This window comes from Ochotona curzoniae, unplaced genomic scaffold, assembly GCF_017591425.1.
Source record: "Ochotona curzoniae isolate NIBS_2020 unplaced genomic scaffold, NIBS_Ocur_1.0 scaffold_4683, whole genome shotgun sequence".
In the NCBI taxonomy this organism is placed as follows: domain Eukaryota; kingdom Metazoa; phylum Chordata; class Mammalia; order Lagomorpha; family Ochotonidae; genus Ochotona; species Ochotona curzoniae.
In genome coordinates, this window is record NW_024467121.1 from 28909266 (window position 1) to 28936812 (window position 27547).

Genomic DNA, 27547 nt, shown 5'->3' on the forward strand with positions numbered 1-27547 from the left:
TGTGCCTTGCATAAACTCAAGGCCATGGACCGAGAGCCTGGGGTCCAGGCAACTTCCTCTTTATGATGTCCCGTTGGACTAACACATTTGTTTGGAGGGAGGTTGGAAGAGCAGTGGACCTGCTCAGGGACCTTGTTCTAATGGTGTGTGTCAACTTTGATTCTGAAGCTGTTGTAGACCAGCGTTCCATCAACTACTGTGTAACCGGCCTTCATGACTGTGACATACCCCAGCGTGCCCAGTGTGTCTACACAGGAGGTTCTTCCTACACCTGTTCCTGCTTGCCAGGCTTCTCTGGGGATGGCCGAGCCTGCCATGGTACGTGATTGGTGTGATTCTTCCTTGAGGAGCCTGTTCCCTGGGTGACATTTACTCTGTATGAGTTACTAACTCGCCTTCTATCCCCACCAGTGGAATGTGAGAGAGAATTACTCAGTAGCTCTGTTGGGCAGATGGGCTGCTTGCCTGATGTCTTTTCTGGGGCTTGTTTTCATTGGTGAAGATGTTTGGGCTCCCCCAAAACTGTTGTGTTCTATGTGACTTGCTCATTCAAGCAACAATTAGACACCTGCTCTCTACTAGGAACAGAGGATGTTATTTGAATTTCACAAGAAGACAAACAATTCTGGCATGCATGGAGCTTAAAGTCCAATCTTTGATTTAATAAGCTCTCTCTGTTTATTCACTTGGCCTGCTCTGTCTGTAAAAGCAAAGTTCACTTATTTAATAAATGAAGGACTGCACCTTACTGGTTGTCAGGGTGCTCCTACAGGTAACTTTAGAGAAGACAACCAATGAACAGGGTACCTGGATCTCATGGTTTGCAGAATTACTGGATAATATGTCATATTTTTTTTTTGAAAAAGCCAAACTTCCTTAGAAGATAATTTCTAATATACCTTCCCATCATTATTGAAACTCTTATCAGTGATGGGGGCCATTTTGCAATGCAAAGAAATCCTCTCTTCCTTTTTGCAAGTTGGTTCTTAATGAACAAATGTTGTTATCAATGGGCAGCATGCTTATAAAAGCACAAGATAGAATTTGGGGAGTTAGTGTTTTGAGCATTCATGTTCAATGAGCTATAAACCACTTCTGAAAGAATCTCATTGTCCCTGGGCTGTCTTGCAGATGTGGATGAATGCCAGCCAAGCCGGTGCCACCCCGATGCCTTCTGCTACAACACTCCAGGCTCCTTCACATGCCAGTGCAAACCTGGTTACCAGGGTGATGGCTTTCGTTGTGTGCCCGGAGGTAAGGTGATGGGACATTTGGTGTTGGTAGCTCATGGTTACCTCCATGAGTGCTGTGTTCACGGCTCTGGGGGAACTGGAGAGGTGCAAAGTGGATAGTTCTGCAGAACATTCTAAGATGGGGAGGTGACAGATCATAGGGGAATGAGGATTGATGTCACCCATGTGGACCATGCCCATGGCAGCCCTGGGCGATAATCGTCCTTGTGTCCTGAGCCAGCAGTTCAGCCAATGTGACCTGAGTTGTTTGTCAGGTTCTCCAAAGAAACAACCACAGGAATCCATTAAGCCATAAATGGTTGCATCTACATACAAGTATATCCGTAGGTATGTATATGTATGTATATATGCAAAGGTAAAGGAAGTGGAAAGCCCCAAGTATCTGCATACATCAAGAAGCAGATCCAGGGAAGCTGAAGGTTTCACCTAGTTCAAGTGGGAGGACCTCAGAACCAGGAGAGCTACTGCTGACTGACAGACTTGAGGACCAGGAAATGTGAATGGTTCCATTCTAGCCTGCAAGTGCAGAAAAAATGATGTCCTAGCTCAGAGGCCATCAGAAGGAATCCTCTCTTTTACCCAGGGGGAGGTCAGTCTTTTTGTTCTATTCAGGCCTTCAGCTCATTGGACGAGCTGAAGGAGCTAAATCTGCTGGCCTGAGTCTGTCCAGTGAAATGTTCATCTCATCCAAATCAGCCTCACAGAAACACATAGAATGATGTTAGACCAAATAGCTGGGCACCTTGTGGCCCATTCAAATTGACACAGTTAGCCAGCACAGGTGCCTGTGTGTCCTGGAGGACAGGGTTGTAGTTGTGGCATGGGGTGCAGGTGTAGGCTGAGGCCTCCATGACATGGTCTGTGTTCTCAAGATGGCAGTGTCCTGAGACTCAAAGACATTTTGTCAGAGCCTAAGGATCGTGCTGCCTGCAGTGCACTCCCCTGCCTACATCAGGGAACTTGGGAGACACTCGACACATGCTGTTGAACAGCTGCACACACCGCTGGCTGCTCCTCTGTGAAGATCTTGCTGTGTGCCTGGTCCTTCACGGGTGCTGGTTCATGTCATGCTCAGAGCTGTCTTTTTAAAGTAAGGACAAGGACTCTCCAGGCTCACAGAAGATGCCAAAATGGGAAAGGAAAAAGGTATAGCCAAGATCACCCGGGCAGGAGATGCCAGAGCTGGGACTGAAACCCAGTGTGTTGGGTGCACTCTGAGTCCTGCTTCAGCTTTCTTCACCTCACCACGTTCTGACCTGAGATGGATGGAGAAAATGTGTGACATATTAAACTGGAGTTTGCCAGTTGTGTTTATTTTTAGTTACCACAGCTAGTGCTGGTCAGATATAGTCATGCCACTAAACATGTGTTCAATAAAAAAACAGTGGAATTTTCTTCCTCTCACATTCTGAAGTGGTTAATTATAAGTTAGATGTCCGTGTGCATCACTGGTCCGGGGCCACATGGAGGCCAGGAGACAGCTGAATTTTTATCTCTATATTCTCGGTGCCCAGTGGAGGACACGGCGATGGTGGAGCTCACAGCTGTTAGAAGTTGGTGAAGAAATAATTGAACACGCCCATTTCCATTCTTCCCGATAGTTTATGAAAGTATTTATTTACCTGTGCTCTCACTAGGACTGTTTTTTAGAAGCGGTGCTGATGTAAAAGGAGGAAATATTAGATTATAGTCTTAACTTTGACACATCATCCTACATGTTGCTAATCTATGCTGCTTTCTTCTGCTTAGAACAAAGGTCATCATGCTGTACATCTGGCCTGTGGTCTGTTTTTGTAAATGAAGTTTTATTGGAACACAGCCACACATATGGCTACTGTCATGTTACAAAGGCAGAGTTTGGTGCTTATGTCAAAGACTATAAAACCCACAAAGCTTAAAAAGTCTGAAAAGCCACCTGGCTGGCCCCTGACAGAAACATGCCAACCCCCTGGCTTAGATGAGCCTAGACAGGGATCACGACACTGCAGCACTGCTCGTGGCTTTGGATAGCCAGATTTCACAAAGTCAAGTTCATAATCATGTGAGTGAAGACATTCCAGAAGCTATTAAAAATGACTGACATTCATTGTTTCCTTAGGCTTGCTTCACAACTCTAATTCAAAGAAAATCAGATGTTTTGTTTTATCAGTTTTGCTTGTTTGTTTTTTAAAATCTGACTCCATGTCCCCTTGTTAAAGCTCTGTTGACAAAATAGAAACAAATCCAGTCCTGTGGACTTGCATACAAAGAGAGGACAAGAACAAGCCCAATGAGAGCTGTTTTCTAGGGTTGTCTATCTTGCTAATCTCATTTCCTTCAGAAGTTCATCATCCACTTATTAACTCGAGAGAGCAGCATGCATAGCATGCACTAGAGGTGCCCAGTCCTGTTGTGACCACAAAAACCTCAGTGGCTATCAGCCATGCGCAGAGGCCTTGGAGCAAAAGCCTATTCCATAACATTCAGCAGGTAGTCTGACCAGCCTGACCAGACTGACCAGGCAATGAGAAAAACCACCAACGTGTATGTACAGGATGATAAAATCCATAGAAAATCTAAACCTGTAGATAGACACATGTCAGAAAACTACACAGTGCATGAGAATGAGAAACAAAATGTCCGTGTGACTGCTACCTCTGATGGAGGGAACTGATTGTGAGTAGGGAGGGCTTGTCTTGGTGTTCAGGCTGCTCTAATAAACACTCCTGCCTGGGTAACCTGTAAACAACAGGAATTTGTTTCTTACAGTAGCAGAGGCTGAGAACTCCAAGATCAGGGTGCTGGCAAGTTTAGGGTGTGGCAGGGGTCTGCTTCTAAGTACCTAGATAGCCAGAGGGCCACACATGGCAGCATCGGGAGAGTCTTTCTCGGACCGCTTGTATAGGGACACAGCTCCACCTGCAAGATCTCTCACCTTCCAGAGACCCATCTCCTGTGAGTGAGGACACAGGCATTCAGACCAAAGTGCAGGAGCTAAGGAGCTACATTTGTATCTCTAACGTGGAGCTAGACTGAAATACAGAGATTTTCATTGTATTCTAAGTTTTGTATGCCTGAAATATTGTGTGAAGCATTCCTGAGGGACAAATAATTTATAGAATCATCTGGGCTCCTGATGCTCAATGTAACAAAGGCTAAACAGCACTTATTTATACTTATTCTGTAGAGGAGGGCCTAGTTAAAAAAAAAAACGAAACCAAAAACAAAAAGCTGAATTGATCATTTTACAGATCAGCTAAGATCCTGGCTGCTGCAGTGTTGATTGATGACAAAACAAATCACCACAGCTTGTTCCCCTCTAAACTTCTATACTGTTTCCCACAGCCCAGGTAGGGGTTGTGAAAGCAGTTTAGTGGGTTACTCTAAACTCTTATCACTTTCTTTTGAATCAAATAAGTGCAAATAATGACTAGAAAATACTAGTACATAGAGCACAGGCAGCAGAATTAGGTATTGTTTCATGAAACAGTACTTGTAGATAAACTTGCAAATGTGTATAGGGTGTGCATAATTGTGGATGCATGTATGTGTCTGTGTACATTGAAATGCTAAATGTATTTCTTAAGTTATAGCTAGAAAGGTTGGAAGCCATCATATTGGCTAGATGATGTTTTATAACAAGCTCAGGTTGAATATCCCTAATCCAAAAATCTGAAAAGCTCCAAAGTCCAAAATTTTTAGAGTACCAATTTGTCAGAAAAATTTTAGATTTTGCAGCATTTCACCTTTTTCAAATTAACGATGCCCAGCTGGTAACGTTTATGCAAATACCCCCAAATCCAAAATCTGAAACAGTTCTATCTCCAGACATTTCAGATAAGGAACACTCAGCCCGTATCCCTAAAACTAACCCACTTAACAGTATCACCATTTATTTTCTCCCTGTGTTTGTGGTCAGGAATTTAGGAGCAGCTCACCAGGCCTGTCCTGGTTCAGAACCTCGCCTGAGGTTGTTGTCAATATGATAGGCAGGGCCAGAGCATCTCTGAAGGCAGAGCAGGATTCCCACCGCAGGACCCATGGGGTTGTGGACCAGCCCCCAGGTCTTTTCGAGGCCTGATAGCTGGCTGTTTCCAGAGCAAATGATGACAGACAGAGGGGGTGGAGGGATGCAGGAGGGTCTAGCATGTGTTGGAAGCCAGGGTCTTTTGTAGCCTACTGTTGAGGAGTCGCTTTAGCTGATCCTGTTAATCTCGGGCCTGCACTCTTACAGCGGTGGGGGTGATGGGGTAACTACCCAAAAGTGTGAGTTCCAGGAGGTGGGGAGAAGGGAGCCCATCTTAAAGAGTGAGGGAGATACTGACCTTGACTAGACAATATCTGGGAGCTACCAGTGACTCGAATTTTGTACTGTAGAGGAGTTTGTTAGTAGGACATTAAATATCTTGAGCTGGAGATTAAAGCCTGCTCCTGCAAGGCAGACACTGAGCCTATAGTAGTTCCATGTCTGTGTCTACCAGCACATTTCCTCTAGATCCGTACCACACGTCTTTAGTGAGAAGGGAGATGGAAGAGTTCAGATGTTAGGGCCCACACATTAGTGGGTAGCTGGATTGAGAGTGGGGCAGCCAGGATTCACAAGATGCTGGCATCTCCAGCGGTGCCTTAACCAGCTGTACCACACTGCTTGCCCTTTGATTGCTTTTCTAAGAGCAAAACAGATGTACATATTAAATACAATTAACAGTTTGGGACAACCATGAAGACAACATTTTAGGATGCCTGCGTCCCCTCGTGGAGGGCCTAAGTTTAAATTGTGGCTCCACCTGATTCCAGCTTCCTGTATGTGTACACTCTGGGAGGCTGTAGTGATGGCTCAATTAGTTGGATCCCTAAAACCCCTGTGGGGGACCCAGGTTTTGTTCTGGGCTCCTGGCTTCAGCGTGACCCAGCCCCAGATGTTATAGGCATTCAGGGCATGAATCAGTGAATGGGAGATCCCTTTTTATCACTTTGCCTTTCAAATAAAAGTAAAATTGAGGTCTTTCCTCAACTCACTACCCCTTTCTTGCTGATATCCCATCCCTCTCGTTGCCTTTATAATTTATTTTCTCATCATAGTCATCTGGAATGGTTGCCTTCCCTTCTCCTTTTCTTTTTCATTCCCTTCCCACCTTTTAATCATAAAACATAGATACAGAAAGGCATATAGAACAAATGTGTAGTTCAAGGATTATGCCTAGCACCCAGGTCAAGAATTAGAACTTCAGGGCCCAGCTGAGAGGCTAGTGGCTAAAATTCTCACCTTGCATGCACTGGGATCCCATATGAGCACCCGCTTCCCATCCAGCTCCCTGCTTGTGGCCTGAGAAAGCAGTTGAGGATGGCCCAAAGCTTTGGGACCCTGCACCCTCGTAGGAGACCCAGAAAAAATTTGTGGCTCTTGACTTCTGATCAGCTCAGCTCCGGCCTTGTGGTCACTTGGGGAGTGAATCTGTCGATGGAAGATCTTTCTCTCTGTCTCTCCTCCTCTCTGTATATATGCCTTTCCAATAAAAAGAAAGAAAGAATTAGAGCTTCAGCAGCAGCCATTTCAATCCTGCTCTCCCTCTCCAAAAGTGACCACTAACCCAGCTTTTGTACTAATCCATTCCTGCATTTCCTTGTGTTTTTAACTACACTTGTGTAGGTTCATTGCTATTCATTTGTCTACCAAAAGCTTCTTCCTCCATCCCTTCTTTTCCTTTGGATTTGAGCTACTCAAGAACTAGCATCTGATGGTAGTGTTGTGGCATAGTGGGTAAAGTCACCACCTATGATGCCAGCATCCCATATGGGCACTGGTTTATGTCTCCGTTGCTCCACCTCTTATCCAGTTCCCTGCTCACATGCCTGAGAAAAGCAATGGAAGATGGCCACCCAAGTGTTTGGATCCATGTGGGAGACCCAGCTGAAGCTTCTTGCCTTGATCTGGGAATGTGGCCATCTGGAGAGTGGACCAGAGGATGGAAGATTCTTTCATTCATATTCTCTCTCTCTCTTTCTCTCTCTCAGATTCAGTGTGGGAAGGCATTGGATAAACAGCCCCACTTCATACAGATTCCATTCTTAAGTAGCCTCTAAGTCCTGGCATGGCTTCCCATCATTTCTTCCCAGAGCAACTCCACATTTCTTGAACAAATACCGCCCCTCCCAACTTCCCACCCCACTGAGTATACCAGAGACTGCAATAGCCACTACTAACTGAACACACAGAAACAGATCTAATCAGACAAGGGAAAGGAATGCAAACCTGGAGTTCAGCAATGTGCATTCTTCTTACTTTTCTTCCTCATTCTCTTTGGCCCTTACCTTGCAAGAAAAGTCACCCCAGGCTTCCTGCCTTTCATCAGATAAGGATCAGGTCTTAAGTGCTTCCTCCCACTTCAGACCAGGCTAGATGGTAAGCTTATCATTTTATCAGCCAGAAACAAGCCTAGAACCTGTGTCTGTGTGACTGCTCGCCTCTATATCCATCCAGCCCTTGATGGAAAATCCCCTGTGCTGGTCTGGAGCCCACAGCAAGAGGCTCCCACCAGAGCCCCTGGGCTGCTCCCAATTCCTCGCTGGCCAGGCTAAGAAACCATCCCAGGAAACTCTCTAAAATCACAGCTTTCCATAAACATGCCTGAAATTCCTTTTCCTGACTCAGACTTGAGGCTTCCTCCTCCTCCTCATAAGTTCTAGATACCACCCTTGAGAATTCCACTGAAAAACGCCTGATCACTTGAGATTCTGTGTACTGGCTGAACACCATGTGAACGCAAAGCTGTCAGCCACATGGCAATGGAATAATCTGTACTCCCTTAAAAGCTCTGCTTGGTTAACATCAAGTCCTGTTTTCTAGTTGGGAAAGCAGCTCTTTGTCCAGATGTCAATGAGAGAAAATTGCAGTTAGTAGGTTAAACGCACATGTGCGTGAGCTTTAAGGGGCACTGAAAATGTGGACCCAGAGAGGTCTGAGGTCAGTGTGCGTTGGGAGCTGGATCAGAAGTCCAGAGTTGGAGCTGTGGCTTCAGGGTAGTCCTGAGCATCTGTTTTCTCCACTGGCCTGGACCACACCTATCAATCACATAGAATGATAATGACAATTCAGTGAAGTCTCTGTGTGAATGGGGATAGCTTATATGGGAACTTTAAACCCCTGTACCAATGGAAGATCTTGAAAAAGTCCACAAACTTTGTGTCCCGAAGTGTACAAAAGCTGGCATTTTTTTTTCTGTAAACATGTTTAATGATCTTTTAGTACAAAAGTATCACTTCAATGAGTCAGATGTATGAGTTTAAGAACAAATTACTATAACAAAGTAACTGTTGGGGCCAGCACCATGGCTCAATGGTCTAATCTTCCACCCTGTGGTGCCTGCATTCCCAATGGTTTGTGTCCTGCTTCTCATCCAGCTCCCTGTTTGTGGCCTAGGAAAGCAGACTAGGATGGCCCCCTCTGCCCACCAAAGCCTTGGGACCTTACACCTGCATGGAAGACCCTTCTCTCCAATATATCCTCTCTAAACTTTCCTTATAAGTAAAAATAAACAAATCTTTAAAAAAGAAAAAGAACTGTTATAAACGATCATGTACCTCCACTTATCTTGAGACTAATTATTTTATATAAATTTTATCACACCTCGTATGCTAATAGTTTAATGTGGTCTGTGTCTCTCTCTTAAGTTCTTTTTATCTTGGAACTAGCTTTTCTCCATGCTGCCTAATGTATAATCACACACCAGGCACTGTGCAACCTACAATCGGTAGCCCAACTGCTTACTCGCAGCTTGGATTTTGGGATTGCAAGTCATGCCACCAAGATAGAGTAAACAAAAAATTTCCAGATTGGTCCCTCAGTCTTTGAATAAATTCAGAATTAAGGATCGGCATCAGCCAGCAATTCCTTGCATGCCTCCTAAAGTTTCAGAGTTAACCATTTCAGTGGAAGGGCTCATGCTTATTCAAAATACCACAGGATGTTTCGTGGCTTTCTGTATTAGGGTGCAAAGGAGAGGAGGTGACATTCCTGCAAGGTCTCCCTGTAGTAAGCCCATTCACCACACTACCAGGAAACATTGCAAGGAAGAAACCGGAGGGTGGGCAGCCAACAGGCCCCTCTTTCCCCGGGCATCACCACGTTTGCGCAGGAGCCTGTAAGCCCCTTTCCTAGAGTGTCCCTGCTGCCTCAGTGGGTCGGTTCTGGGGGTGAGGGTGGGTGGCTTCGATGGTGAGGCGGAGCCTTCAGCACCCATTCACTGCCTGGGAGGGAAGGAAGACTTTCAGACCCCTGCAATCCTCCCACAGGCTGAGGAACGGAATCCACACGCAGGCAACTGACCTGATGAGGTCTGGCCCACCTTCCGCCGGCAGCTCCAGCGAACGCTGGAGGGCGGAAGGCCTGAAAATGTGGGTACCCAAGTCCCACTTCAAGTCTGCGCCTCAGGTCGGAGAGCCGTCTTCCTCCAAAAGCTGGCATTTTTATCCTAACCAGGTGGTTCATTCATTTTTGGCTCTTCCTCATATCATATGTTTTTAGACTAGAAAAGCACACCCAGGTTTCCTTTGCCAAGTCAACAAACATTTTTCTCTGGCATGCTAGGTGCTGCTAATCAAGGAAGCCATCACAGTCTGCATGCCAACATGTGACCTGGCAACACACAGGGCACTTGACTCACTGACCGGCAGCTCACCTGTTGGGTGTTGCTGGGTCTGCCTGCTGTGGAGAAGGACACTGAGGAACTCTTGAGCAGATCCTAGCCCATGGGTGTGCATGGTCTGGTCATAGACCACCTTACTCCTCCGAATTAAATTCCATGAGACTTGTTGCTTTTGTCATCCCCATTGAGCAGATGGAGGCATAAGTGCCACCAGCATTGTTGATGGGTCCAAGAAGGCACCAGATTGAGAAGAACCAGAAAGCCTTTCAGGCACAGAATTCCAAGAAATATGTAACCTTGTGTAATTACAACATATTTTATAATGAACTAAAGTATGTTAATATTGACTAACACAAGTACATGATAAAACTGCAACTAATAAAGCCCTAAATCGGATTGTCAACTATAATCCCTGTAAGCCAAATCTGGCCCCCTTCTTTGCTTTGGCAAATAAAGTTTTATTGGAACATCGCCACACTTGGACATTGGCAACTTTCACAGTACAGCCACTGGACTGGGTAGACATGACAGGAAATTCTGTGGTCCACAGAGTGAAATTATTTTCTCTCTATCTCTAAACAGAGTGAGTCAATTATTTAACCACAATCTTACAGTCATTTAAAAAAGAAGATGGTAGGCAGCTGTGTGTCCTCCATGCTCTGTCCTCCCTGCTCCACGGAAGCCCAGTTCTGCATGCCTGCCACATCCTGTGACTTTCTGCTCAGGCTCTCACTGATTGGCGGTCAGACTATGAGCAGCAACATGCCCTGCTCTCCCTGTGTACACCCCTAGCCCAACCCAGCCCAGCCCAGTCCCAACACAGTCCAGGAGGTGCTCCTTGAGGGAGGGGCACAGAGAGTCTGGCCCACTCAGAGCCCAGAATGTGCCAAGGGAGACCCTCTCAGAGTCCTCAGGGCGTGCAGGTTGGCAGTTGCTGGCATCTGGGCAAACGGGGCATTTCCTTCCTGCCAGAGTGATGGAGATATGTCAAAGCTGGATCAAGGTCTTCCATCCAAGTACTAACCAGGCCCAACTCTGCTTAGCTTCCGAGATCAGATGAGATTGGGCGTGTTCAGGGTGGTATGGCCATAGACTGGATCAAGGTCACACAGCATCGTGAGTGTACTGAATGCCACAGAATTGCTTGTTTCAAAAGTATTTCATTTTACAGTATGTTATGCCAAATGTTCCTCAATAGTTAAGGTTTTTCCTAAAGAAAATTGCTTAGGAGAGTAAAGGAAAATACGTACTGAGTAAGGTGTGGCCCCCTCTCCCCTGGCCCGAGGATGGGAGGATGACATGGTCTATGGTTCTCATCTGTTTGTCTCTGACAGAGGTGGAGAAGACCCGGTGCCAGCAGGAGCGGGAGCACATTCTTGAATCTGTGGGGGCAGCAGACACACAACGGCCCCGCCCACCAGGCCTGTTTGTCCCCGAGTGTGATGAGCATGGCCACTACGTGCCCACCCAGTGCCATGGCAGCACAGGCTACTGCTGGTGCGTGGATCGTGATGGCCGTGAGATAGAAGGCACCAGGACCAGACCGGGACTGAGACCCCCATGTAAGTGGAGGACAACCAGAGCCACAGCAAGCCTTGGGCCTAATGGGTGCTCCCCTTCCCCTCACCCCTTCTCTGCACGGCCTCTCTCTGCTCCTCTCCAGCCTCTTACCTTCTCCCTTCTTTTCCATGTGCCAGCGTGTTCTGTGGCAGTCTCTTGTGGGACCTGTTACACTGCCACTGTGATGGTGGTGGCAGGGTGGGGATGGTGGGACAACCCTTCCCCAGATCCTCATTCAGATGGCGGGGTCCACGCATTCACCTCCTTCACAGTCAGGGTCCTTGAATTTCTCTCGTTACTTTTCACATCCCAGCTATAGACAGTCAAAAAGATAGCAGTGGGCAGGTGCCGTGCTGAGGGCTGGGAACCCTGGTCTGAGGCCAAGCAGGACTGTATGGCTGTGTATGTGCCCTCTTCCAGCCTTGGCCTCAATAAAAGATATGAGCAAAGTCATCTTGGAGTGTTCTTCCAGCTCTGAAATGCTGCTTCTGTCGCAGAATGGGAAGTGGGCACTGTTACAAGTTGCCAAAAGCTGACTTAAGTCATCCTTGAGACTTTGCTCTCAGGTTACCTAGTAATATATCATAAATGGACCCATTCCATGTTTCCCTAAAGCTGCTAAGAAATAGTGAAGTGCTTACTCACAGCCTGCATGAATTCACATGGCTGGCCAACCTTGGCTGAGCATCAGGACTGTGAATATCTGAAGGAAAGTCATCATGCCTACTGCCTGGATTCCCCGGGGACAAGCACACAGCTGGGAGGATGCAGGGTGCTAGCTGGCCACAGCACAGGGAGTGGGTTTGTAAGCAGGGTACGGAATGAGCCATGGGAAAGGCAGGTGTTTCAGGTAGCCACACAAGCTGAGAAGTGCAGGTTGGCAATGTCATGGGGGAGGTGCCCATCAGATGCCAGGCTGTGAAGCCTAGGCAGTTTTCCTGAGAGCAACAAGGGACCCAGTGAATTTGGAAGGGTTTTGAGTGATCACTGACAACATGAAGCAGATAGCACTTTTAGCAGTGTCACTGCTGGGGGGCAGGAATTGAAATGCAGACGTAAGAGCCCTTAGCATCTCTTGCTGTGCTCACACTTAATCCAGGTAAGAAATGGGAAGTATGGGCAGTGAGTCTGAAGAAGACAGATGCAATCTGGGGATTCTAAAGAGGTTGACTAGACTAGTTCAGGTATAATAGGCAAGGTAAACAAGGGATTGAACTAGAAATGACCTTGGCAGTGACCTGACTCAGCTCCCTCACTTCAAGAGGAAGAGGATGCAGCCCAGGGAGGTGCATGTGAGAGTGACAAACCCAGGTCTTAGGCTCCCTGGTACCTGTCCAGTACTCCCTCTCTGCAGCACAGGCTGTCCAGGCCCTCCTGGGGCCATTCTGGTCAGCTGAGTCCGAAAGCAATGCCAGGGATCAAGATCAGCCGTTGGGAGGGCAAGGCTAAAGTTGAAGGAGGGGGCATCCTTCACCGTCCCTTTGTTCTTCAAAGCCCAGAAGGGGCATGTTCCTGCTTGTCACGTCCAAGGCAGATGCGACCTTTGGCTGTGGCACAGGACACACAGGGCAAACTTTGCGCTAGGCTTCTCCAGCAAAGCTTCTGCTAGAAGGTAATTCCCCTGAGGCAGGCATTCAGGCTGCTGCTGCTAGTGTGGGCTTCACTAATGACCAGCCCCAGTGCCCAAAGCATGGTGTGAAGAGCCAAGTTACTTTAGATAAGAGGGAGGCTATGCACTTTTCCCCAACTGGACCTTGAATGTGAGGCCCATAGTCCTCTTTGCAAATGTCCTTTGGTTGAGCACTTTCTGCTGCTGGGTGTGAGTTGAGCATGTTGTGGCTGTGTGGTTTGTGATACTGTGAAGGTTATGCTACTGAGTGTGTGGATGTGTTTGCACACTGTGCGTGTACATGTATGTGAATGTGTGCACTTGTGTGCATATGTGCAGGCCTTGCTCACTGACCTCTCCTGTGACCTAGGTCTGAGTACAGTGGCTCCACCAATTCACCCTGGACCCCAATTGCCTACTGCTGTGATCCCCCTGCCCCCGGGAACCCACTTGCTCTTTGCCCAGGCTGGAAAGATAGAACGTCTCCCGCTGGATGGAAACACCATGAAGAAGACAGAAGCCAAGGCGTTACTTCACATGCCGGTGAGTGCTGGCTGATTGTACGTGGCGACTGTTCCTACTCAGTGACCTGGAAAAATAAACAGGGTGCTGAGCTCAAACTCTGGAACCAGAGTTCTCATGGTTCTGGGTGGCCTGAGTTCCTGACTGGACACGAGAAGGCTGTACGGAGATGACCAGGTGGGGCCTTTACAGTTTGGTATCTCACCTACATGCATGCACCTGTTGACTGTCACCTTCCATTCCTGCGAAGTTCATCATGACTCATCTCAAAGGCTTTCTGTCAGCCCTGTGGTAGTAACAAGCTCCGGCTTAGAGGTTTTTGAAAGCTTCAGGCAGAGCTGCATTTAGTAAAGTGGGGGGGTTTCTGTGCATTTGAGGAAGTGTAGGGCATTCTGTTTATCTGGGTCTCTGACTTCTGCCAAGACCTCACATGTGAGACAGGGTGGGGAGTTCCCTGGCAGTGAGTGTTAAGGCGCAGCCAGAGGGATGTGAGGGTCTTGTAGTGAGGCAGAGCCAGGGGCCAGGTTCTTCAGCCCCCATGAGGACTGGTTCTGTGTTCCTAAAAACATCCAGGAAAAGACTCCTGTATGCCATATTGCCTGTCTCAGGCCAAGCTTCCGGCTTGGCTTTTCTTCTTCCTTCCTTTACACCACTGCTTCCTGCTGCTCCCCCTACGTTCTCTTGTCACCTGGGTCTCCACGTCACAGTTGCACACACAGATGCCATGTCTCTTCTTTTTCTTTCTTTTTTTTTTTTAATTGCAAAGTCAGATATACAGAGAGGAGGAGAGACAGAGGAAGATCTTCCATCTCTTGATTCACTCCCCAAGCAGCCACAAAAGACAGAACTGTGCTGATCCAAAGCCAGGAGTCAGGAGCTTCTTCCAGGCCTCCTGCATGGGTGCATGTCCCAAGGCCCTGGGCCATTCTCAGCTGCTTTCTCAGGTCACAAGCAAGGAGCTAGATAGGAAGTGGGGCCACAGGAACAAGAACTGGTGCCCATATGGGATCCCAGCACATGCAAGGTGAGGACTTTAGTTATCATGCAACAGCCCTGGACCCACTAAATCCCTTCTTCTTTAGGGGAAGGAAGAAACGTCAGCCCAAAGATATAATAGTAAAGAAGGCGTCAAAGACCACTTGCAAAGCAACACATGTCCTTCCCCTGCACAAACCCCTCCAGTGGGTTCCCACTCCCCTTAGGATAAAATACAGCCTTTATCAGATCTTCAAAACTGCACACGAGGTGGTCATCAGAATGTAGTAGTTCAGTTATCACTTGGGATACCCACTTCCCATATTAGATGCCTGTTTGGAGTCCTGGATACTTCCCTTTCTATCAAGCTTCCTGCTGATGTGTGCCCTGGGAGGTAACAGATAAATGAAGTACTTGGGGCCTTGCCCCCGACATCAGAGACCCAGGTGAGATCAGGGCTCCTGGCTTGATGGGCATTGAACCAGTAGATGGAGAATTTATTTGTACATGTCTGTTTGTCTCTCTGAATTTCAAAAAAAATGAAAATAAATAAATGGGTTAATAATTTTATAGGTAATATTTCTGAATCTGTAAATCTGCTTATGGAGGTCTGGTATCATATCAGTGTTAAATACTATGCCAGTACCCTAACTTACCTCTTCATTTAGTTGGACTAACTTTAATCTTCCTCTACAGTGTTTTCTTATATTCAGTTTGGAGTCATGCACCTTTTTTTTTTAAGGATTTATTTTATTTTTATTGCAAAATCAGATATAGAGAGGAAGATCTTCCATCCCATGATTCACTCCCCCAGTGACCGCAACAGCCAGTGCTGCATCAATCTGAAGCCAGGAGCCAGGAGCTTCCTCTGGGTCTCCCACACGGGTGCAGGTTCCCAAGGCCTTTGGGCCATCCTCAACTGTTTTCCCAGGCCACAAGCAGGGAGCTGGATGGGAAGCGGAGCTGCTGGGATTAGAACCAGCGCCCATATGGGATCCCAGTGCGTTCAAGGCAAGGACTTGAGCCACTAGGCCACGGCACTGGGCCCAGAGTCATGCACCTTTAAAAATGTTTATTATTAATTATCTTATGTTTTTTGATGCTAAAAGTTTGCTTTTAAATTATTCTTTGTGTTAGCATATTCAAATATGATTTTATATTGGCCTTATATTTAGCAACATCGCCAGATCCAGGTATAGTTGTGATAGTTTTTAAGAGTTTCAAGGACTTTCACTGTAAACAATTTTATTCTTTTAGAATGGAGTGATTTTACTTCTCCCTTTCCAGTATTTTTGCTTTGCTTCTTTTTCTTTACAAACTTTGGATAGGCTGAGATTTCCCAGAAGGAGTATAAACAGCAGTAGTCTTGAGAGCAACAAATAACAAGTTTGATTTAATAAAAATTTAAAACTTTTGCTGTTTTAGAGACATCATTAAGAAAATGAAATAGCAAGCTATATGTGAGAAAGTAAACGTGGATATAATATTTCTATGTGTATGTGTACCTGTAATGTCTATTATAGAGGAAGGGGATTTATATAAAATAAAGAACTCCTACAATTCAATAATAATAAAAAAAACTTTAATGGGAAAAAGATTTGAATATGCTCATTCAGAAGATCTGTTGTGGTGAAGCATGCAGAACCGCTACCTGCAGCACTGGCATCCTGTACGAGCACGGGTTTTGTCCCAGCTGCTCTACTTCAGGCCATCTGCCTGCTAATACACCTGGGAAAGCAGTGGAAGACCCAAGTGTTTGGGTCCCTGCCATCTGAGTGAGAGACCTAGATAAGAGCTCTTAATTGCCGGCTTCAGCCTAACCAGGCACTGGGCATTTGTCTTCTGGGGAGTGAAGTAGCAGATGGAAGATCTCTCCTTCTCTATCTGTAACTCTGCCATTCAAATAAATAATCTTTAAAATATATATAACAGGAAGATATCCAAGTGTCTGTAAGCACATGCAGATTCTTATTATTAGGCACAGAGATGGGCCAGGTCCACTACCTCAAAGCACCACACTTTCCAGATCCTCTGGTTCCAAAGGTCCATAATTAAATCATGAGCCTCTGGTTTTTTTAGCCTAAGAAGCTTTAATATTAGGATGGTTGTGGTATACATTTCTCATCATTCATCAGTGGTCTTCTTTTGAAGGAGAAAGTCATCATTGGACTGGCCTTTGACTGTGTGGACAAGATGATTTACTGGACAGACATCAGTGAGCCTTCCATTGGGAGGGCCAGTCTGCATGGTGGGGAGCCATCTACCATCATTCGGCATGGTGAGTATGTTAGATTTTGTTACTCTAAAGAAAATACCTGAGACAACCTAGTTAGGAATGAAGTGGGGTTATTTTGGCTCAAGGATCTGAAGTTCAAGTCCAGAATCAGGCAGTCCCATTGGTTTGTCCTCCCAGGAGGGTGGTGGCTGGGAATGGCAGAACACCAGCAGAGGTAGACCAGAAAGCAGAGAATGGTGGGGACCAACTTGGCTTTTATGATCAATTCCGCAGGCAGTGACCTAAGGACCTCCCACTCTGCCTACTTCCTCAGTACCATAAGTTCCCACGTTCTTACTACCATGAGCTACAACTTATGTGAAGTCCATAATGAGTTTGGAGGATAAGTCACATTCAGGCCATAATATTAGGCAAGCAAACATCATTTTTCCTTTCTTGTTTTACTTCTAGCAGCTAAAGTGGCTGTTGGCAGAATGTGCAGGGGTGGAATATATGGCTGGTTATAGGGGCTGGTGGTGTGAGAAGGGTCAGTTCTGCCTCAAAACACCACCATTTCTAGCTTCCCTGAAGAGTTCTCCAAGGGCTCATATTTAAATCATGAACCTTTTTGTTGCTAGCCTAAGAAGAATAAAACTGTAGCAAAGCTAGTGTCTTTCTTGTAAAGCTTCATGTTATGAAAATTTCCTGAACAATACACAGAACACACACAGAAACTAAAAACTCTACAAGGGAGATTAGCAAACTGGGAAATAATGGGTGTATATAGCATGTGGCTTTACTCCCAAATAGTGGTAGGATTCCCATTATTATTTTTAATTATGCACTTAGATTGTGTTACTTTACATTATTCCTTTTCCTTGTCATGTTATGCTACATTTATAAAGCAGAAAACCAGTCCTGTAATGGTGAAATGAATGACTATGCCATTGTAATAACTTGGGAAGAAATAATAGAAGATGTGATATGAAAATAATAGGGATGTGGGGAGGGAGTATTGAGTGCAAGTGGGATGATCCCACATGCATGTAAATTTATACCATGGGAAAAAGTGTGTTTAAAAAAAAGTCAGGCCCTTCATCTGGATTTAATATCCATTTTCCCTCTGGCTTCTGGGCCTAGAGCTAGTTCTCTAAGCATTTGTGCCACGCTGTGCTCCCTTGGCGTTTTCCCTAAGGCCATAGGCACATGAGTTATACAGTACAGATGGGTCACAAGCATGTTAGCAAATACTAACTTTCATGGTCACATCTACTCCTAACACAGTTTTCAGGTTAAAGGGCTGTCACTGCAGCTGCCACATGGTGAGCAAGAGGTTTTTCTTCTTGACCTTGCCCCTACTGAGCACGCTCTGATTGCCTACACCACAGGAGTCCAGCAGATCAGGCTGACTGCTGACCGCTGACCGCTAGTTCTCAGTTTTCTGTGGCATGACTGATGAGAAAGTGTGTGGGATGCTTTGGCATAGCCTGCCCTTCCTCATTTTACCCAAGTCACTTAAAGATCCTGCTTGAAATCAAGAACTGCATTGTTTATTTTATTTATTTATTTTTGCCCTACACTAAACAAGTTAGGACCATTTTGTAATGGGTGTGCTTTGTCTCATTTAAATACTATTACAACGAAAATCCAAGCATCTGTAAAATTGGCCATGTACTGAAAAGGTCAAGGCTTGCGTGTTGCTTAATAGTCAGTGACTCATAAGCTTAGCTGCGAATGTTTGTGCTCAGAAGGCCTGGTCAGGCTGATGACATTTTTTGTAAAGTTACCTCTTTGTAAAATGTGCAAGCTGGGGGCTCATTGTAAAATCTCTGAGTCTTATTTCATGTTTCTTTTTCTTTTGTAATTACTTGTAAGGTTCATTTTATTTATTTTAAAGGCAGAATGACAAAGAGGGGTGGGGGTGGGAGGGAGATAGAGATCTTCCATCTGCTGCTTCATTCCCCAGATGACCATAATGATTGATGCTGGGCTGGGCTGAAACCAAGAGTCTGGAGTTTCCTCCAGGTCTCCCACGTGGGTGGCAGATCACCTTCATCTGCTGCCTCCCCAGGCACGTTTGCAGGGAGCTGGGTCAGAGGTAGAACAGCCAGGGCTAGAATGGGCATGCATATTGATTTCTAGAGTCACAGGCTATGTCTTAACTCACTATACCACACCGCCACCTCCCTCAAGTTTCTTTTCAGTTGGGAATGAATGTAGCCTTTTCAGATTCCAGCTGAAGAGTTCTTGAACTATCCCTATCCCTGAGGAATAGCCCCTGGGGCATGCTTTCCCTTCTTTGGCTCCTTCACAAGAGATGACCCAGCAGAAACTAAGCTAAGGATGAATTCATCGCATCTACCTTTGGACATAGACCCAAGTCCTTTTCTGCAAACCAGTAGACAGTAAATAATGTCTGTGAGTTTCATGCTGTGATTTTATGTACAGACATTTAAAAATGCCTTTTGTGCTTTCTTTTTTTTGTTGTTAAAAATGTTGTTACTCTTATCTGCTATTTTATTTCAAATCCCAAATGGAAATGGGGATTGTGTCATTTATTGCTATTTCCTGTTGTTTTTGGAGCTAATCATCATCCAAGAAAGCTTTAAACACAGTGAGAAGCATTCCAAGCACAAAGCCTATTTGCTGGGAAAATGCAGAATTTAACCAAAATAGGCCTTTTGTGAAGAAAAATCACTGGGAATATCTGTAAGAGAGATAGGAACTTGCCTGGTAAGCGAGAATGGCAGTGATTATCTTTTCTTCCTTATTTCAGTCCAAAGCTTGGACTTCTCTTTCCTTGATGTAAAGTCCCAGCAAAATGTGTTTTTGCAAAGATTATTTTTTTGAAAGGCAGAGTTACAGAGAGAGAGAAGGAAAGACAGAGGGCGAGATCTTCCATCTGGTGGCTTATCCCCACAAAAGGCTACAGCGGCCAAAGCTGGGAGCCTGGAACTTCCTCTGGGACTCCCACTTGGATTCAGGAACCCAAGCACTTGGGCTGTTTTCTGCTGCTTTCCCATAGCAGCTGGCTGAATCGGAAGTAGAACACCTGGGACTCAAACCTACACCCATATGGGATACTGGTACTGCAAGCAGCACCCTAGCCCCACAATACCACAGTAAGCCCCATACCCCCAGCTAAATATTTTAATGGGAATCATAATCTGTTTCTTTGTAACACAAGCAATCTCATCTTCTTTCTCCTGCTGCACAGCATAGGGCGAGGTTCCCCAGTATGCCCACGAGGGAGCACTTTTGGTCCTGAGAATCGGAGGCTTGATTGCCCCTGGGTCTGCCCTCAGGACCAGAGCTATATATTTCTAATATATAGTCCTCTGGGGCTTCCCAGGAATCTCATAGATTTTATTGCTGATCAGCCTTTTCCCACCTCTCTGTCTGTTTGGGCAGCTCATGGGGTGTGCTTGCTCCAAATGTACCCTCGGATTTATTCTGGTTCTGTCTAAAAGTGACAGGGTCCTTGGGAGGTCAGTGTCATGGTGCCATTGCCTTTAGGGAGGTGTTAATATTTTATGTAGCTCCACTTTGGTTTAGATTACAGAGACCTTTTCCAAGTCTGGCTTCTGATTGTTAATAAAGTTTTCTGAGGGTGACCTTTCAGGGACTTTGTTGCTTCTGTCTTAGGGGTCCAGTGAAGTCAGAACCCAGGGGACAGAGGGTCTGTAGTCTGTTTTGATGCAAGATTTCAGTGTTATGATGGTTTCCCCACAGCACAGATTCCTCAGACAGGGCCTCCTCTTATACTTCCTACTCACATGGTAGCCATCCTCAGTGACTTTCAGTACAGACCTTTATACAAGGAAAAGAATCCTGAATGGGACCACTAAAGCCCAAAGTGCCACTTTTAAAAACATGATGATGATGATGATTGGAAAGGCAGATTTACAGAGAGAATCTTCTACCTGCTGGTTCTCTTCCCAAATGGTTGCAACAGCTAGAGCTGAACCAATCTGAAGCCAACAGCCAGGAGCTGCTTCTAGTTCTCCCACATGGGTGTAGGGTCCCAGAGATCTGATCCATCCTAACCCCTATTTTTACTTAAAAAAAAAAAAAGCCAGGAAAGCCATTGCTCACCTAAACTAATGAAAGTTAAATGGAAGCCCAGTAGTCACATGTAAAATTCCCAGTGGCAATCCTTGGCCTAAAAATCAGTTGCTGTGATACAGTGGAGCCTTTCTGGGAATTTATTTATTATTATTGATACTCCATATGTGTACCCCTTTTACTTCTAGGAAATATCAGATACGATTTCCTAGAAACATTCTTCCCTAAGCATTTTTGCCTCACAAACTAGTTATTCCTTCAGAAGCCACCTTCAAGAAGCTGTTTTCAGGCCCAGCGCAGTGGCCTAGTGGCTCAAGTCCTCACCTTGAATGCGCCGAGATCCCATATGGGCACTGGTTCCAATCCCAGTGGCTCCACTTCCCATCCAGCTCCCTGCTTGTCGCCTGGGAAAACAGTAGAGGATGGCCCAAAGCCTTGGGATCCTGCACCCGTGTGGGAGACCTAAAGGAAGCTCCTGGTTTCGGATTGACATAGCACTGGCTATTGCAGTCACTGGGGAAATAAAACAGCAGATGGAAGATTTTCCTCTATGTCTCTCCTCCTCTCAGTATATCTGACTTTGCAATAAAAATAAATCTTTTTTTTTTTAAAGCTGCTTCCTCCAGAAATCTTTACCTGGATTCCAACTCCAGTCTCTTGCAGTCTGCCACACAACCTGGAGCTCAGCATTGGGACTGGGCCCTAGGCCACAGTTTAGACATCATTACACTTCTGTTCCCAGGCCTAGAGCATCATGGGTACTACAGGAGCAAATGAGTGGCATTTTTAATTTATTGCTCTGAGGATTGCTTGTCTTACAAACAGGAAGCATTTTCAATCCCCATCTGGCTTCTCAGAGCCACAGGAGTGGATATTGTGTGGGAGAGTCTGGTGAGCACCTATTTAGACAAAAACAGTGAGAGGAGACGCGTGTTTGGTTCCAGATCTCGGGAGCCCAGAAGGCATTGCCATTGACCATCTCGGCCGCAACATCTTCTGGACGGATTCTCAGCGGGACCGGATAGAGGTCGCCAAGCTGGATGGCACCCAGCGCCGGGTGCTGTTTGAGACTGACTTGGTGAACCCCCGAGGCATTGTGACGGACTCCGTGAGAGGGTATCCTTGCCTAAACCTGGGTGTGTCTCTGTCCCCCTCCCCTCCCGCCTCTCAGTTGCAGACTGCGGGCTGGCTCTCCCAAGGTGAATGTGTACAGGCTAAAGCAGGTGATGGTTGGTGGCTTAGCGATATCCACCATGAATTCCCTGGGCCCACACTGCAATGTGGGCTTGATCCCGTGTTCCCCTTGCAAATCATTTACCAAGAGACTCTGCAGGCTGACAGCTCAGAAACTGGGCATTTTCCCTGTGGCTTCAGTGAAGATCAACAGTCAAGCTGCATGAACCCCAGAAGAGCACAAAGGAGGGTGGTATTAGAGTGCCCTGTGGCTCCTCCCTTGGGCAGACCCCACTTGAATACACTGGAGCCTCGCCTGTGGCATTCTCTAGCTCATCCTGGCCATTTCCATCTGGCCCTCATTGCAAACCCTGACTCTCCCAGCCCAGGCCTGTGCCTCTCTCACACTTTGGTTCTGTCCTTTTGAGGAAATCCCTTGTTCTGTGACCCCTAAGCCACCTCCTCAGGGGAAGGTGCTTTTACCGCCAGCTCTGCCACCTTAGTCTGGTCCCCTGGGTCTGCAATGCCTCCCTGCCTGATGGTGTCATACAGGGAATTTCTGTCAGTTACAGGTTTTCTTGTTTGATGAGCAGCTTTGTGAAGGCATAGTCTATCAGTTAAGGGAAAAGGGAATTGGATTTTGAAGGTAACAGAAAAAGCATACTTCAGGGACTGCTGAAGAACTCGTGTTACAGCTGCCTCCAAATCCTTGGCAGCCATTGTGTGCTTGTATCTCTGCTGATTTCTCGGGAAGGTTTGTTTCATCAACTTTTCCTCATAAGTCTTTGTTGTTTCTCTTCTTCTCACCTCTTCTTGTCCTCCTCCAGGAATCTTTACTGGACAGATTGGAACAGAGATAATCCCAAAATTGAGACTTCCTATATGGATGGCACCAACCGCAGGATTCTTGTGCAAGATGACCTGGGCTTGCCCAATGGGCTGACCTTCGATGCGTTCTCATCTCAGCTCTGCTGGGTGGATGCAGGTGATGCAAGGCTTGGCCATGTCCAGGGAGAATTCTCAATTGTTTGAGCCGGGGATTGGCAAACTATAGCCTTTAGGCCCAATCCAACTGCCACCTGCTTTCAGATAACCCAGAAGTTATGTGGTTTTATATTTTAACATGCTACACTTTTAAGTTGCTGCTTAAAATACCTGCAGACTATTCTTGCTTTTGTCTCACTGTGCACAAAACACAAGGTAATGACTGGGTGGCCCTTTAAGGAAAAGCAGGGTGACTTCTGTCCTAAGTAGTAGTAGTTGGACAGACCTGTAATCATCTTGATATCTGTTAAGGAATTCACAACTTAGATTTTCTGTAGCTCCCCATTGTCTCCCAAAGGCCCAGTCAGCACTTGGAGCCAAGCAGGATCAAGTAAGAACAACCCACATGTAGTCTGTTCTTTGTGCTCATACCTGGCAGGTGTGGGTATCCCTCTAGCTAGGAATGCAGGGAGCCTGCCAGATACTGGAGGAACATCAGGCTCTCTCCATGAAAATCTGTTGAGCACTTTTCTGTTGCAGACACTATGTTGGGTTCCATGGGAGATGAATGGGAGGCTGTGAGTCATGGTCTCCTTCTAGTTGGGACAGAGCAAGGCATGGACACTTGAATGAACACATGGGCCTGAAGTGGTAGCCATCATGAAGGTGTTGATGGGAGCTGTTTGCTGTTAACAAGGGGTACAGATGAACAATCCTTAAAGGCTCTGAATTCAAAGGGCAGGAAGATTTGGAGAAGCTACAGGAAAGAATTTGGGCAAGAGCTAGAAGATGATGTATTTCCTTCTAAGAGAACCTGGGCAATGGAGTTGACTCAGACACCAGCTACTTCCAAAATAGCTGGAGCAAGTTGCAGTTTCTCTGCCCCATCTCCTGCTTCTCAGCTGAAGCAGGTATGGGAATAGACATAGGTGTTGATCCTGGAAAGGCGCAAAGCACAGGATGAGAAAAACAGCTCTCCGGTTTTTAAAAGCAAGCCACATGTATTGTTTAGGACCTGGAATGTCAATGCAATGCCAAATTCCCCACCTCTGCTCTGGGTACCCTTGAGTTTTGATACAAAGGCCCCATTTCTGGCATGAACAATGTGTGACTTGTGTTTGCTCCACACAGGCACCAATCAGGCAGAGTGCCTGAACCCCAGTCAGCCAAGCAGACGCAAGGTCCTTGAAGGACTTCAGTATCCTTTCGCTGTGACAAGCTATGGGAAAAATCTGTATTACACAGACTGGAAGACGTAAGTTGACTACTGCTGGCGGCTGGGCAGGCTGATGCTCCCACTCTGTCTCTGCAAAGCCATACCCTTCCCCTCTGGCCCCTTATCTTGGCCTTGACATCCAAAGATATCCTTTCTTCCTCATCTTTTGGCCGTCAGGAGAGAGGTTAGAGGGTGTGTAGGAGATGGGGAACACCATCATTTGTTAGCTGGCTACTTCTGGCTGCACAGTCTCAAGGATGTAATCTTGGACTTCCTGTGCGTGTCTGTCCCTTCCCCAGGAGCTGGCCCAAGGATAGCTTCATACACATTTCATGTCCCTGCTTGAACCCCCACAGCCCCTCTTGAACCCCCTTTCTGCCAAAGAGGGGTTAAACCAAGTAGGCAGCTGGCCAAGTATGTCTAATGGGAAAGCTCATTTCCTGCCTGGAATTTAATGTGGGAGGGGAGCAACAGCTTCTGTTTGCCTTTCCTTGTGAAGCCAAAAAAATGCAGTAAGAAAAGGACAGCTAAGGAGTAAGGCCACATTGTCTGCTTATGGCCTCCGACTTATGCCCCAAAATGCCAAAAAGTTTCCCCAGTGAAGAAAAGTTCAGGCCATCTAGACGTGCTTTTGACTTTCTACCCTTTGGTACTTTGAAGGAATTCTGTGGTGGCTGTTGATCTTGCTATTTCCAAAGAAACGGATTCCTTCCACCCGCACAAGCAGACCCGGCTGTATGGCATCACCACTGCCCTGTCTCAGTGTCCCCAAGGTAACTCACCTGTACTGTTGAGGCTGGGGGAAATGCTGGTCACACTGGATAGGATGTGCAGTCCTGTCCACCCAGGGTATTAATTACTGAGTGGAGGAGCCTTGTGAGTGCAAAGAGCACACCAAGGCATGAAGTAGACAATAACCTATGGCACTTCCTGTGGTTGATATCAACTCAGAATTCCAGGTGCTTTGTATTTAGTAGTTGATTTCACTCTCATAGCAGCCTTGTGAACTGGGCACTGCTCTGCCCATTTTGTAAAGCAGGAAAATGGAAACAAGTGACTCAAAGTCATAGCACTCACAGTGGCAGAGCCCCAGGTGAGTTCAGACAGCCTGGCCCTGTAGTCTATCGGATGCTGCCTCTCAAAGGCCTGTCCCCTTCCCCTTTTTCCAGTTAAATGAAACCAGGAGTGTAAACTGGATAGAAAGTACCCTGTGCATTAAAAGTCTACCTCCATGTTCTATTGGGAGCTAGAGAATCCTTTCTGAGATCTGTTTCATAGCTTTAGAGGTAAATCTGCATAGCTTCCAAACTGAGAATCAGTGTTTTGGCAGGTCTGGCTTATAGACAGCAGAGTAGCTTAGCTGAGTGCCCAGTACAGTGTTCTTTTCCCCTGGAGAATGCCTCACAGAAGCTGAACTAAGGTTATAAGATATCCAATCTCTCAGTGACTATTGAATCAGACCAGAGAAGACTGTTGAACTGATTTCTGCCTTTTCTAGGCCATAACTACTGCTCAGTGAACAACGGCGGCTGTACTCACCTCTGCTTGGCCACCCCAGGAAGCAGGACCTGTCGTTGCCCTGACAACACCATAGGAGTTGACTGTATTGAGCGGAACTGAAGATAAGAATGCTTTGTTTTCTCTCCAAGTATTTCACAGCAACATCCTACTTGAATCTACTTGGTCAGACTGAAAACTGTCCTCTGCCTGAGTGACCACTAGGCTCAGGTCCAGCCCAGCCTGAGCCCCAAGAACTTTCCTCTCTCACTGGTCCCCTAAAAATACACTTCTATAGTGGGAAAATTTCTCCCCTCTACATGAGGACAGAAGCTCTCACTTTATCCCAGCCCTCATGTAAAAGCCTTATAAGAGCCTGGGTGATGACTGTCCACCCCATCCCAGTTCCCTGGGACCTTTCCCCAATCTTAGAACCCCAAGTGGTAAGTAGAACTACTCCAATCCTGAGTTGGCCCCTTCTTTGAGTCCTTAAAAGCTCAGCCTCATTCAGAGGCAGCCGTCATCCTGTCAACTGCTCAGCACACCAGCCAGGGTCTACCTGGGCAAGGCTGTGAGTGAAGGAGGGAGTTAGCCCTCCCATACTTTTTATCTTGGTGCTCTGATGTCCCTGTTTATAGTCCCATTTCTTTTATTCCCCATTTCCTCATTACCTTCATCCCAAGGCCCCCAGTGTAATGTGTATGTTCTGCCTTTTGATCAGAACCCATCCTATCCTAGGGAAAACAGGGGTACTTTGTGAATGAAAATGAGCACCCCTTCCCAGATAAAATATTGGCATTATGGTAGTAGCCTTTGATACCCAAAGGCATAAGTTAAAGAAGCATCCTATGTAGAGCCAGATGTTTGAGACTGAGGAATTATTTTGATGTGCCTTAAGTGATACCAAAGATTATCAGACTCACCTTATTTTACTGAACATTATATCCTAGCATCTGGTCTCTGGTGCTGTGAACTCATGGCACTACTGTCCTAGCTACTAATACAGACTTGTCAGGCACAGATTAGTGGTGGGACAAGATGAGGACTCTTCAGTCCATCAATTTTGGCCTTTACTCCAGAGAACCAATTTATACTTATCCATGAGTTTGCTTGCTCTTTTTTTTCCCCCTATCTTTGAATACTAGTGACTATATATATAGCCTTCTAAAGATAATAGGAAGACCAAATTGGCTAATTATATGAATGGTCCAAATTCCGTATTGTTTGTTTGTCCAGTTAAATGGACCACTGCTGCATTTCATGTTTATATTTCTAAAATTTGTTTAGAGAGCATCTGCTTTAAGTAGCTAGTGCTATCTTTTCATCACCCACTCCCCAGAATCCTAAAGCAATGGACATGTTGGACTGAAATTTGAACATAAGGCATTTGAGTCAATAAAGGGTAGGGTAAAGAGAACTCAAAGAAATATTTTGAGGAGATTAACTCACAGCAGGAATGGAAAATCCAAGAGGAATGGGTAGGAAAGAGGATTTATAAATGATGATGATTTAAAAAAAAAACTTTAAATAACTTCAAAGATAAAATTATATGTTTTGGTAAAGAATACTTGTACTTGAGGACATAGAAGAATTTTCTTAATATTCCCTTTGGGGAAGAGAGCTCTCTCCTTTTCTTTAAATCCCAGTATATTCAATCCCTCTACCTACTTTTTCCTCCTACCTTGTGCAGTACATCGGAACCTAAATTGGGAGAAAGTCCTTCCTTAAATAATCAGTTTATTTTCAGAGAAAACTCTATCCCCCAAATCATAAGATTTAGGGAACATATGAAACCTTTATATAGTCCAGGCCCATAAATTAGTCTCTTTTTGTATTTATCATTCCGTATCAAGT

General features: G+C 45.9%; 1 protein-coding gene across 1 annotated transcript in view; it reads left to right on the plus strand.

Moving 5' to 3' along the window:
• The window catches only part of NID1 (nidogen 1), a 75010-nt gene extending 47811 nt beyond the window's left edge, over positions 1-27199 (plus strand). The window contains exons 11-20 of the mRNA XM_040968091.1: positions 169-318; positions 1132-1254; positions 11212-11439; positions 13417-13589; positions 16695-16821; positions 21768-21939; positions 22824-22981; positions 24112-24235; positions 24857-24969; positions 25695-27199. Of these exons, the coding sequence (XP_040824025.1) occupies positions 169-318; positions 1132-1254; positions 11212-11439; positions 13417-13589; positions 16695-16821; positions 21768-21939; positions 22824-22981; positions 24112-24235; positions 24857-24969; positions 25695-25816 (1490 nt within the window). The 3' untranslated portion in view covers positions 25817-27199. The remainder of the gene's footprint in view (positions 1-168; positions 319-1131; positions 1255-11211; positions 11440-13416; positions 13590-16694; positions 16822-21767; positions 21940-22823; positions 22982-24111; positions 24236-24856; positions 24970-25694) is intronic.
• Positions 27200-27547: the final 348 nt, after the last annotated feature.